The sequence below is a fragment of the Agelaius tricolor genome, unplaced genomic scaffold (assembly GCF_023055355.1).
Source record: "Agelaius tricolor isolate 1412-34295 unplaced genomic scaffold, bAgeTri1.0.p SCAF_66, whole genome shotgun sequence".
Classification (NCBI taxonomy): domain Eukaryota; kingdom Metazoa; phylum Chordata; class Aves; order Passeriformes; family Icteridae; genus Agelaius; species Agelaius tricolor.
In genome coordinates this window covers 1,212,344-1,224,376 of record NW_027269326.1, presented here as the reverse complement: position 1 = coordinate 1,224,376, position 12,033 = coordinate 1,212,344, and the positions used below count along the sequence as shown (strand labels likewise).

Below are 12,033 nucleotides of genomic sequence, written 5' to 3'. Positions count from 1 at the left end.
CTAATCCCGGCTCACCCGCGTTAATTAATCTCTCCGTGGTGCCCTCTAATCCCCCTCCCGCCGCCACCGGGACGCGGGGGCTCGGGGCAGAGCCTCCGGTTCCAGGACGGGTGTCCTTGGGGAGCGGGAACCGGGCACGGGCGGGGGCTCTGCCAGCATCCCCGGGGCTCTGCGGGGCCCCCGTGTCCCGGGGCTTTGCCCTCAGCCCCGGGCGGGCAGCGGGGCTCTGCCGTGACCCGGTGGTCCCCGTGCCTCGGCCGCCAGAGCCGCCAGCCCTGCCGATGGACCCCAACTGGATGGGAGAGTGTTGGAATAGGAATAGGACACATGCTGGAATTCATTCCCAAAAAATTCCCTTTTTGCCCTGCGCCCCCTTAATCAGGCTGGCTGCGGTGTAATCTGAAATAATCAAATTAGAGAGAAACCGTTAATCAGCGTTGAGCTCTTCGTGTGTCACGGAGCCTAATTCCTGCGGGGAGCGGGGGGGGCGCCAGCACCGGGACTGCCCCGGTAACGGGGGGCTGAGGGTAAGGGATGCCCCGGTAACGGGGGGCTGAGGGCAGGGGCTGCCCCGGTAAAGGGGGGCTGAAGGCCGGGACTGCCCCGGTAACGGGGGGCTGAGGGCAGGGGGCGCCCCGGTAACGGGGGGCTGAGGGCAGGGGGTGCCCCGGTAACGTGGGGCTGCGGGTAAGGGATGCCCCGGTAACGGGGGGCTGCGGGCGGGGCCTGCCCCGGTAATGCGGGGCTGCGCTGGGGAGACCGGGCAGGGCACAGCGGGGTGGCCATCAGCGCCCGTGTCCTGCCAGCCCCCGTGTCCCGTTGCCACCGTGTCCTGCCACCACCGTGTCCTGCCACCACCGTGTCCTGCCACCACCGTGTCCTGTCAGCCCTCGTGTCCTGTCTGTCCCCGTGTCCTGCCACCACCGTATCCTGCCCAGGGGCTGTGGCCGGTGACAGAGCGCGGCCGTGCCCCGGGAGCCGCTCCAGGTGCCGCAGTGCCCGTGGCTCGGGTGCCCCGGCCCACCTTGCGCTGTGTGACCTTCATTTAATCGCGTTAATGCCTCGAGTGCTGCTCTGCAATCAGGCGGTATCAAACCCTCCCCTCCCCCCGGCAATAAAGGCACCGGAGATGGAAAGGGGAAAATAACCAAAGATTAAACATTAATCTGCCCATGGCCGAAAGGGACCGGGCTGGGTGGGAGGGGACCTGTTGCCTTTGGGCTCCTGCCGTGCCACCCTGGTCTGTGGGGCCGGGGAGAGGCCCCTCGATGGCTCCCGAGGGTTTCCCGGCTCTGCAGAAGGCCAGGATTGGAGCCGGGGTGCTGCAGCATCCCCCGGTCCTGCCCCATCCCCGGGCACGGTGCTGTGGGGTCGCAGGAGGTGCAGAAGGAGTTTCCCCTAGACCAGCTCAGAATCTCTCTTTATTATTTAAATCCATTATGTACAACGACCAAAAAATAAAAAAACGCTCTTAAATTCTCTGCGATATGAAAACTACAAGCTCTGTACATGGACTGCCGTGAGTGCAAGAGTGGAGGATCATGGTCTTTGGTGGCTAAACTTGCGCCCCCAGCCCCTGCAGCCTCCCCCGGGGTGGGCACCGGGCCACGAGGTGCCCACGGCGGCGGCGCCAGGAGCGCAGGGCGGCTCCGGCTCCCGACACGGGGCTGTACAGTGGGGAGGGAGCTCGGTGCTGTCCCCGCACGCTCTGCGGGGCGCTGGGATGGCCGCTAACACATCTACATCACGCGGTGGGAACACAGCCCGGGGACTCGGGACAGCAGCGCGGCTCCGCTGCAGCCCCCGCCCGACGGAGCGCGGGGATGGAGCGGGACGGGGCGGTGAGCAGGGGAGGGCGGTTGAAATCCATGGAAAAAAGGCAGTGCAGGACATCCCCTGCCGGGATTCCTGTGGGCTGGTGCTCCCAGAGCAGCCCCGAGCTCCGGACTGCTCCCGACGCCCCAAAACACGAGGGTGGAGAACGGGACACCTCACTTGGGGAAGTACCGAGGGGAACGAGACCTCGCCCGCTGCGCTGGGGGTCCGGCGGGCCCCGCTCGGCCCCAGAGCACGAAGACAAGCCATGGTTCCTGACTCCGGGAGAGGGAAGCAGCTGGCACGGCGCGGTGGGGACGGAGGGGACACTACTCTAACCAGGACTGAACACGGTTGGCCCAAAGCGACACTGGAAGCAGAGCTCGGCTGCTTGGCAGAGCCACGACTCGCACACACATTGCACACTACTGTCTCTGGAGGGGGAGGGAGGGGGCATCTGCGGGGACCCCGGGCTCCTGTTGGACGGGGGGTGACCCCACAGCCCCACACGTCACCCAGGCGCTGCCCGGGATTGGCATCTCTTTGTGACAGCCTTTTGCTCCTGTGGCACCGGTGACTGGCATCTCCAGGGGACCTGGAAATGGGACTGCAGGGCAGGGCAGGGGAGCAGAGCCCGGGCTGAGCATCCTCCTGCAGCCACAGGCAGTGGGGGCCCTGCAGGTGACCCTCTGAGCATCCTCTTGGAGCCACAGAGGGTTCCCTTGGACTGACCCTCTGAGCATCCTCCTGGAGCCACAGAAGGGTTCCCTTGGACTGACCCTCTGAGCATCCTCTTGGAGCCACAGAGGGTTCCCCTTGGACTGACCCTCTGAGCATCCTCCTGGAGCCACAGAGGGTTCCCCTTGGACTGACCCTCTGAGCATCCTCCTGGAGCTGCAGGCAGCAGAATCCCCCCAGGCTGCCCCCATGGGGGCACGTGGAGGGGCAGTGCCCGGCTGTGGGGCAGAGCCCTGCCCAGCAGCACATCCCAACCTCCCTGGCACTCAGCACCTCTGAGGCAAAACGGTCCCACAAGCAGGGCAGAGGGACTGGGGGGCTGCTCCTCGGCCCCCCAGCGTTGGCCCTTGGCACTCGTCACACCAGGGGAGCCCTGCCCAGGACCCCCAGGAAGTCCTGGCACTCTGGGAAGGGGAAGTGCTGACCCTGGGCCCCCACGCCCCTGCCATGGGCTGCAGCCTCCTCCCTCCACCCGGGCAGAGGACCCAGGGGGTGCCTCTGCCTCCTCACCCTGGAGGCAAAGGCGCTGGCAGAGCAGTCTGGGGACCGAGGTGGGCATCGGGCAGCCCCTGCTGTGACAGAGGACAAGCTGGAGGAGCTGCCATTGTCAGCCTGCCCCGAGGCCAGGCTGTGGGACACACGGCACAGAGCGTGGGGGGCCCAGCCCCCGAGGGGCAGTTATGGGGATCTGAGCTCCCCAGAGAGGCCAGAGTTTGGGCAAGGGCTCTGACCTGTCCTATGCCTCCGGCAGGAGGGCAGAACTCACAGATGGTGATGAGCAAGGAGGGGGAGAGCCCGGGCAGGGTGACCCCCTTGGGGCAGTCAGCAGAGCCCCCTCCTCATCCAGCTGGGCCCATGCCCATCCCTGCCGTGTCCCCGTGCCTGAAACAGCCCCTCCATGGCCCCGGCTGGTGCCTCTCACCTCATTTTCCCTCCGACACGGCGGGGCTGGTGCTCTGCTTCTCCTGCCTCCTCTGCCGCCGGCACGCCCGGCTCCCTCCTGCCCGTGCGGCCGCCGCCAGGACTCACATGTTGGACGGGAGTTTGGGCTTCGCCGTTTCCACCTCGGGGCTGAAGGCCACGGAGCCCTTGCGGGAGGGACCGGCTGCCTGCCGGGACGCGGGGCCCGGGGACTGCGGCGTGGAGCGGCCGGGCTGAGCCAGCGATCCCGAGGGCATCTGCTGCGAGTGTGCGGGCATCCCCGAGCACGGCTTGGCCAGCAGTCCGGCTACCGAGGGCGAGGACCTGCGGGCCAGGTTCCCTGCAGATTTCCTGCCCTGCTTCAAGGAGCTCCCGTCGGCTTGCTGGGCCACTTTGTTGGGAAGGGAGGGCTGGGAGGCGGAGAGGAGCCGGACATCCTGGGTGAGCCGCCCCACCGGCAGCCCCTGGATGCTCCTGTGCTTCACCAGCTGCTGGGGATGCATCAGGAGCGAGATGTGCGAGCCGGTGGCTCGGGACAGGCTGTAGTGGAGCGTTCTCCCCGGCGGCAGCGCCTGCTCGGAGCTGGGGGACGCAGCGCCCGCCGCTTGCTGCAGCAGCGAGGTGGAGACCGAGGCGCCGCGGGACCGGGAGAGCTGGGGCTGGGGACCGGCCGGGGGCTGCTTGGCCCCCGCTGGCATCTCCGCCCTCTGCGCCGTGCGGGGCAGGGGCTGCGCCCCCGAGCTGGGTCTCTGGGCCCCCGCGCTCTCCAGCGGTACCTGGGACTGGAGCATGGGCGAGGAAGGCGAACCTGCGGCCGGCGTCTGCAGGTGGGACTGAGCCCCGGAGGGCGAGCTCACCGAGGAGGGCCGGGAGCCGCCCAGGCTGGGCTGGGAGCGGCGCACGGGCTTGGTGAGCAGCGTGGCTTCGGGAGAGAGCGGGCTGGAGATGGAGGAGGGCGGCAGGAAGATGTGAGCCTGCAGGCTGTGCTGGTGGGTCAGCGCGATGGCCACGTTGGTGGTGGCGGCGGCTGTTTGCAGGGGTGCGTGCACCAGCGGCTCCCAAATCACCGGCTTGCCGCTCAGCTCCCGGCCCATCGCCATCTGCTGCAGGTCCTGGATGTTGTGGGCCATGTCCTGGTCGTGCTTCACGATCTGCTGGATCATCTCGGTGTTGAGGGGCCCCGAGCTGTGCTCGGCTCGCTTGCGGAGCAGGATGGAGTTCTTCTTCCCTGGAGGGGAGGCAGGAGTGTCACCGACACTGGGACCGTGGGTTCTTGGGGACAGTGTGGAGGGCAGGGTGGCACTGGGGAAGGGACAATAAAACCTCACCAGCGTTCCAGGGGAAGGGCCTAGATTAGAGCAGTGGAAGCAGCAGGGACCAAACAGGAGAGTCCTGACTCCAAAGGGACTGGGGGCTGGGGTCCTGCTTGTCCTCCACAGGCAAGGAAGGGTGAGGAGGAGCAGCTGGTCACTGCCAAACACTGCAAGGACCGTGCAGTGCACTTACATTTCCCCAGGGAAGCCTGTCCTATGGATCTTGCTGGGGGGGGAGAGAGAGGGCAGGCTGCTTCCCCATGCTCCCCATCATCCTCATTGCTGGGCACCCATGGGGCTGGGGCACTCATCCCAGCTCTGTGACTCCACACCTGTGTGCCTGGGGGTCTGTGGGCCCTGGGCGTGGCTGCAGAGGTGGCTGTGCTGAGCCCAGGAGGCCCCTCCTCCTCACCTATGCGGTCCAGGCGGTCCATGGCCACGGTCTCGAAGGCTCTCCTCATCATGGGGTACTCCTCCAGCACCTCGTTGAAGTTGTCCACGGCCAGGGAGTACAGGCGGCAGTAGGTGTCGGCTCTGACGCTGGCCGTGCGCCTGCCCCGCGTCAGCAGGCAGATCTCTGCAGGGACACGGGGCTGGCCTCAGGGTGACACAGCCATCCAGCCCCCTGCCGGCCCTGCGAGCAGGAACAGCACTGCCCAGCACCCCAGCACCCTGCACAAAGCACGGCTCAGAGGCAGGGACAGACCCCGCAGCCTCTCTCCTTGGCCAGGCATTTTCCTCCCTCTCCAGGCCATGGGGACACCCCCAGGTGTGGCTGCTGTGATGGCCTGGCCTGTTTCCCTCCCAGAGCTGTGCCTGTATCCTATAAACTGGCTCAGATGTTCTGCTCTAACCTCCTCTCCTCCCTGGCCAGCAGTGGATGCTCCCCCTGCCCCAGCCAGACAGAACTGGCGTGGAGACCTTGGCACTTTGACTGGATGCCAAGACTTTGGCACTGGACAAGAGGAGAAGGGCGGGCAGAAACATCAGGGATGCCCCAGCTTCTGCTGCTCCTGGGCAGCTTTTGGCCCCTACTCTGTCCACCAGCTCCCCCAGCCCAGCCTCACCCCCAAAGTAGGAGCCATCAGACAGCTTGGTCTCCTTGTTGCCCTTGGTGAGGATGCTGACCACGCCGTGCTGGATGAAGTACATCTTTTTGCCCACGGTGCCCTCACGGATGATGAAGTCCCCAGGCTGGAAGACCTCGAAGCGCAGCTTGGTCAGCATGGCTGTCACAAAGTTGGGGTCAGCGTTGGCAAACAGGGGCATGTTGGCCACCAGGTTGCGGCAGTTGAAGTTGATGATTTCCTGTGGGGTGAGGATGAGGAGCAGCTCAGCGGGTGTGGCCACATTTCACTTCACAGAGAAAAGCAAGACACAATTCTTCCCAAGAATATTTCTGTGTTTCACATTCTCTGAACCTCAGAGAAAGGAAAAACAATTCTTCTCGTTTGCTGTGCCTGTGTTGTGCCAAAGTAGAATGCAATATGAAAATTATTTACCCAGAGTGGTGGTGTTTTGTTTCCTTGGCCTATCAGGGCCAAGTGTGTACATATGTTGGGACTGTCAGCCGACAGTCAAGAGATATTGAGCAGTTGTGTACAAAGTTGAGTACTTGGCAAATTCAGTTTAGATGTGATATGATATGATATGATAAAATATAATATAATATAACATAATATAATATAAAGAATAGAATAGAACAGAACAGAATAATTAATTACCCTTCTGATATTATAGAGTCCTTTTCATAATTTCTCCCCACACAGGGGTCATCCTCTTTCAAAAAGTGGGGACATCACCGAGCCTGGCCCCTGCCAGCAGCAGCCTCTGCCCTCCAGCTCACAGCCCGGGAGTGCTGCCCTCACCTCTTTGAGTGGCTCACTGAGCTCCCCCAGGATGTTCTCCTCATCAAACATCTTGCCCTGGTAGCGGTGCTCGTAGTACTCGTGGATGCGCTGGCGGGTGTCCCCAGGCAGCTTGTGGAAGGACATGTACTGCTCCACTTGCTTGTACTGTGGGGACAAGGGGAGTCACACGGGGCTCAGCTGGCACCACCTGCACGGCTGCAGGATGTGTCCCTTCTCCTCAATGGTGTAGATACAGACACCCCTGCTCCAGTGCCCTGACCCAAAGGGGGCAAAGGACGGGACAGCTGCGCACTCAGGATGCACAGGGAAGAGGGCAGGGTGGGGCCACACTGTGCAGAAGTGACCCCCAGTATGGACACCAATATGGTCCCACCCTCAATGGGCAGCCCAAGCTCCACCTGCAACAACCCAAGGGAGAGTGGCAAGGCCAAAGATCCCAGCCTGTGGAATCAGAAGGGCATGGCAGCTGTGCTGAGCTGGTTCTGGAGCAGTGCCAGACTCTTTCCCCAGTACCCAGGCCCTCCCTCCCCAACCCCACTGACCTTCTCCTGGTACTGGCGCCGGGACGAGTCCAGGGACTGGATGAGGGCGGTGGCGTGGCCGATGAACATGGCGTAGCAGGTGGCTCCCACGATCATGCTGAGCATGGTGAGCCACACGTCGGTCATGCCCTCGGGGGCCTGCTGCCCGTAGCCGATGCACAGCATGTGGCTCATGGCCTTGAACAGGGCGTGTGAGTACTGCTTGCCCCAGGAGTCGTTCTGCAGGTGAGGGACAGTAGTGCTGAAGGGTTTGGTGGAAGGCGCTGTGCAGCTGAACCCCCCCAGTCCCACCTCCCTGAGCTGGGGAGTCCAGAGACCAAGGTTCCTCCAAGGCCAAAGGGATGAGTTCTCCTCCATGAAGAGGATTGTGAAGCCCTAAACAGGCACCAGCCCCTGCTCTGGAGAGAAGGCAGGAGCCTCAGTGTCTTACTCCCTCCCCAAGGGATTCCCTGGCTCCAGCAAGCTGGGCTGAGATGGGAAGGTGATGCAGAGGTTCCCTCTGCCCTGTCTCAGTGCTGTGACCGCGGGGACAATGCTCACCAGCACGTCTCCCAGCAGCTCCAGCCTTGGGGTGGCAGACAGGGAACCAAATCCTCTCCCCACCAGGGCAGATCCCAGCTGGAATCACCCCGGTCTGGGCACTCACCACCATGTGGTTCTTGGAGACCCAGCAGTCCTCAGGGAAGTCCTGCAGCATGGGCACCAGGAACTGGAGGCAGCCATCCCAGTGGCACAGCAGCAGCATCATCCCGATGAGGTTGAAGATCCTCACCACGGCGCTGGCCAGGTCGTACGTCATGTGGAAGATCTGGAGAACATGCAGGAGCGGAGCTGCAGAGGAACTCTCCTCCTAGGACAGCCCTTGGAGCCCTCTGCCCTCCAGCTGGGGACCCCCAGCCTGGCCTGGGACCCTGAGCAGGAGACCCCCCTGGGGTTCTCACCTCCTCCCACTGGTGGATGTAGCGGATGAGGCGCGAGAGGCGCAGCAGGCGCAGCAGGCTCAGGATCTTGGTGAAGCGCACGATGCGCAGCGCCCGCGCCGTCTTGTAGACATCAGAATCCACCTGGGTCTCCAGGTCAACAATGAGGAAAATGTAGTCAACAGGGATGGAGGAGATGAAGTCGACCAGGAACCAGCTCTTCAAGTACTTCATTTTGATGGTGTGAGGGTCGAGGATGATCTCCGTGTTGTCCTCCACCACGATGCCTGTCCGGAAGTTCAGCACCAGGTCAGCCAAGAAGAAAGTGTCCGAAAGCACGTTGAAAACGATCCAGGGAGGGGTGTTCTCATCCTTGAAGAAGGTGATGCCCACGGGCAGGATGATCAAATTCCCCACCATCAGGAGCAGCATGATGAGGTCCCAGTAAAACCTGCAGGGTGGGAATGCAGGGGCCAGAGTGGGACAGGCAGGACACAGTTAGACAATAAACCAGGATCAAAGTTAGGGTCTGACAGTGCAGAGAGGCAGGTGCTGAGCAGACACACACACACGTGCCTGCCCACACACATGACTAACAACACCCTGGGCCAGGTGTGAGCAGAAATGGGGTGCAAAAGTCACCCTGTGTGGGAATGGGGGGTACAGGAGCTTGGCTGTCTCTCTCTCCACTGCAGGGCAGTGCATTCACTCCTATGCCCCCACCCCAAAGCTGCCACGTGCCCCATGGAGAGCTCAGAGAGGATGTGGGCTTTGCTCCCCTGAGGCTCCTTGTCATCTGCTGTCTCCCTGCCACCACCCGAGGTGGCTTAGCAGGATTTGGGATAAGCTTTGCTGGTTATGCAAACGGAGAGCCGAGCTCCTGGGGCAGCAGAAAAGGATCAGGGAGGCTGTTGTGGTGAGCCAGGCAGCAGCCAAGCAAGGATAGACCATGCTGGCACCAGGGGAAGGTGGGAGGAGGGTCCAGCCCTTCAGGAGGTGCCACATGCACAGGGCAGGATGAGGGCACTCCTCATCCACCTCCCTTGGCTGAGAGTGGGCAGGCTCAGAGGGTTTGGAAGGGAGGGAAAGCCAAGAGATGCCGGCAGCAGCTGGATATGTCAGGACACCCAGCAGCCCTGTTCACATGCAAATGCCACCGGGATGTTTTCATTCTTCACACAGACACATCACGACTTTCTCCACCAGCCTTGGGATCCCCCATCAGAGCCTTCATGGGCCCTTGGGAAAGCAAGCCCAGGTTTAGGTGTCCCCAGGCATCCCCTGTTAGTCCCAGCCCTGGCTGTGGGTGTAGGCTCAAATCTCCAAAGGTGATTTCAGGGCAGCTCTCAGTGCCCAGTGAGTCCAAACCAGCTTTTGCAGGTGGCAGAAGCCTGTGGGGATTTCCTACCCCATACCCATGGTGGGACACGGGTACTGGGATCTCTGCAGCTGGGGAAGGGGAAGGGGAAGGGGAAGGGGAAGGGGAAGGGGAAGGGGAAGGGGAAGGGAGGTCCTGGTGCTGTGAGAGGCTCGTCAGAGAGAGCACCAGAGCCTGAGGGGAGTAGGGGGAGGCACCCTCTCCTCAAGGAGCCACCCCAAGGTCAGGTCCAGAGACCACCCCAGGGCCAGGAACCCACCTCAGGGTCAGGAGCCTCTCCCAAATTAACACCTTCCTGCCAATGGCCAGGATTTGCTGGGCCAGGGAAGGAAATGAGGCAGAAGGGGCCTGACCCAGCTGAGGAATGGCCTCCTGCACCTCCATGCTGTGCCCTGAGAAGCTGAGCAGGGAAGCTGCCTGTCCCTGCAGCTGCCCAAGCCTGCCTGGAGCCCTCACTTCAGATTTAGGCTTAAGCTCTTTAGGACAGGCCTTGTCCTTCACTGAGTGTCACACTGAACACTTGGGGCCCTGATCTCCATGGCCTTTATGTATCTCCCTAATGTGATAAACACTGGAGTAATCCCTCTGTCTGTCTACCTGCCAGCTCCCTTCACGCTGCTGCGTGCAGAAACTGCTCCTGCCGAGCTCCAGGCTCACAAACTTTGGGATGCTTTCCCTGGAAAAGGGCTCTCAGGGCTGGGTGCCATGCTGGGGTGGTGCAAGGGACCCAGCGAGTGGCAGGGGCCCAGTGGTGAGGGGGGATGGCTACAGGTGCCAGGGACCCCCAGCGGGTGCTGGCTGCGTTCTCCAGGCTGGGAACATCGTCCATGTCACAGCTTGCTGCGGGAGATGACTGCCTGGCAGCTCCATTCCCCGTGGAGAAAGCCCACCCTATATGACTCAACATCCCCGTGACACCCAGTTCCTCCCACATCATCCATCCCCGAGCTCCCGCTGTGATCCCGGTGACACCGAGAGCCGGGCCCGGCTCCTCGCTGGGTAAGCGGCCCCGCTCCAGCCGCGGGGAGCCGCGTCCCAGGGGGAGGAAGGCTCCTGATGGAATTAAAAACAGCATCGAGAAGGGCGGGGGGAGCTCTAAGGGCAGGCAAAGCCCAGCATCCCCCGCCTCCGCCTCCGCACGCCCGGGGCCGGGTCAGCGGAGCTCCGCGGCTCGGAGGAGCCGGGCTGCCCCGGGCACCGGGAGCCGCGGGAGCCGCGGGAGCCGGGCAGGACAGAGCCGTCCGTGCGGGCGGGATAATCCCGGACGGGAAGGGGCTGGGGCAGCGCGGCCCCGGGCTCCGGCGGTCGGCAGCCGCCTCCCCGGGCCGGTGCGGAGCCCCGGCTACCGGCACTTGTTGCCCCTACGGTGTCGGGCGGCGGGGCCGCGCTCAGCACCACGGACAGCGGCGGCGGGCACCGGAGCCGGAGCGGGGACCGGCGCCGGGATGGGGGTCGGTGCCGGTGCCGGGGCGGGGGTCGCGGGGTCCCGGTCCCACCTGAAGTCGCTGTAGGGATGGATAATCCAGGCGCCCGCCGACTTCACCCGTTGCCGCTCGATCTCCACGGCCCGGTGGCTGCCGAACATGCGCAGCGAGAACTTGTTCACGGCGGGCTGCAGCATCGCCCCGAGCTGCCGCTGCACGAACGTGCCCGCCGCCGCCGCCTCGCCCTCCGCCACGATCTGCTCCGTCGCCGCCGGCGAGGCCGGGGCCGCGCCCGACGCCCCCGCGGGCGCCCCCGCTGCCTCCCCGTCCAGCACCGGCGGCTTCTCCCGCGGCTCGGGGCTCCGCCGCGGCGCCGCCTCCATCCCGCCGCCGCCGCCTCGCCTCACGTTTCCTTCAAACGCCCTTGCCCGGGCGCCCTGCCCGTCGCCCCGCCGCACATGCCCGGCCCCGGGCGGGCGGGCGCTCGCTCGCCGCCCGCGGCCACTCGCTCACCGAGCGCTCACGGAGCTCCGCCGGCGCCCGCCTGTTGCGCACGCTCCGGCGCGGGCGCGGCGGCCGCCGGCAGCAGGGAAGCGCCGGTGGCACCGGAGCGGCGGCGCGGGGAGCGGCAAGGCCCGGGCGGCACCGGAGCGGCGGCGGCGGCGGGACCCCGCGGCGGGCGGGGCGGGGCGGGGCTGGCGGGCGGGGCCTCGGGAAGGAGAACGCGCCCCCCGGTCCGGCCCCGGTACCGCCGGCGGGACCGAAGAGGGGCGGGGCTTCGAGGAGAGAGGGGCGGGGCTACCCGAGAGGGACCACGCCCCTTCTGTCTAGCCCCGCCCCATCGCGGGCGGTGGAACGAGGAGCGGGCGTGGCTTGGAAGAAGGTGGGCGGACAAGGGGCGGGACTCCTGGAGGCGATGGGCGAGGATATCAGCATAGGCCCCGCCCATAGCTCGACCCCGCCCCTCGGGTCTGTCCCGCCGCCGTCAGGAGGGAGAGGTGTGGCTTCGGGGAGGAGGTGGGTGGGGCGAGCGACCCAGGCCCCGCCCCTCAAATCTCGCCCCGCCCCTCGGCCTCGCCAAGGCCGCGCCGGGGGGTCCGAGAGGGGGCGT

General features: G+C 64.7%; 1 protein-coding gene across 1 annotated transcript; it reads right to left on the bottom strand.

The window, feature by feature from the left end:
• Positions 1-1,408: 1,408 nt before the first annotated feature.
• Positions 1,409-11,609, bottom strand: HCN3 (hyperpolarization activated cyclic nucleotide gated potassium channel 3). Its single transcript, XM_071456906.1, has 8 exons — positions 10,995-11,609; positions 8,142-8,571; positions 7,847-8,008; positions 7,201-7,419; positions 6,656-6,802; positions 5,855-6,095; positions 5,200-5,364; positions 1,409-4,702 (listed from the first exon to the last, which is right to left on the bottom strand). Exons 1-8 carry the CDS (start codon positions 11,303-11,305, stop codon positions 3,579-3,581), a joined length of 2,799 nt encoding a protein of 932 aa, XP_071313007.1. The 5' UTR covers positions 11,306-11,609; the 3' UTR covers positions 1,409-3,578.
• Positions 11,610-12,033: the final 424 nt, after the last annotated feature.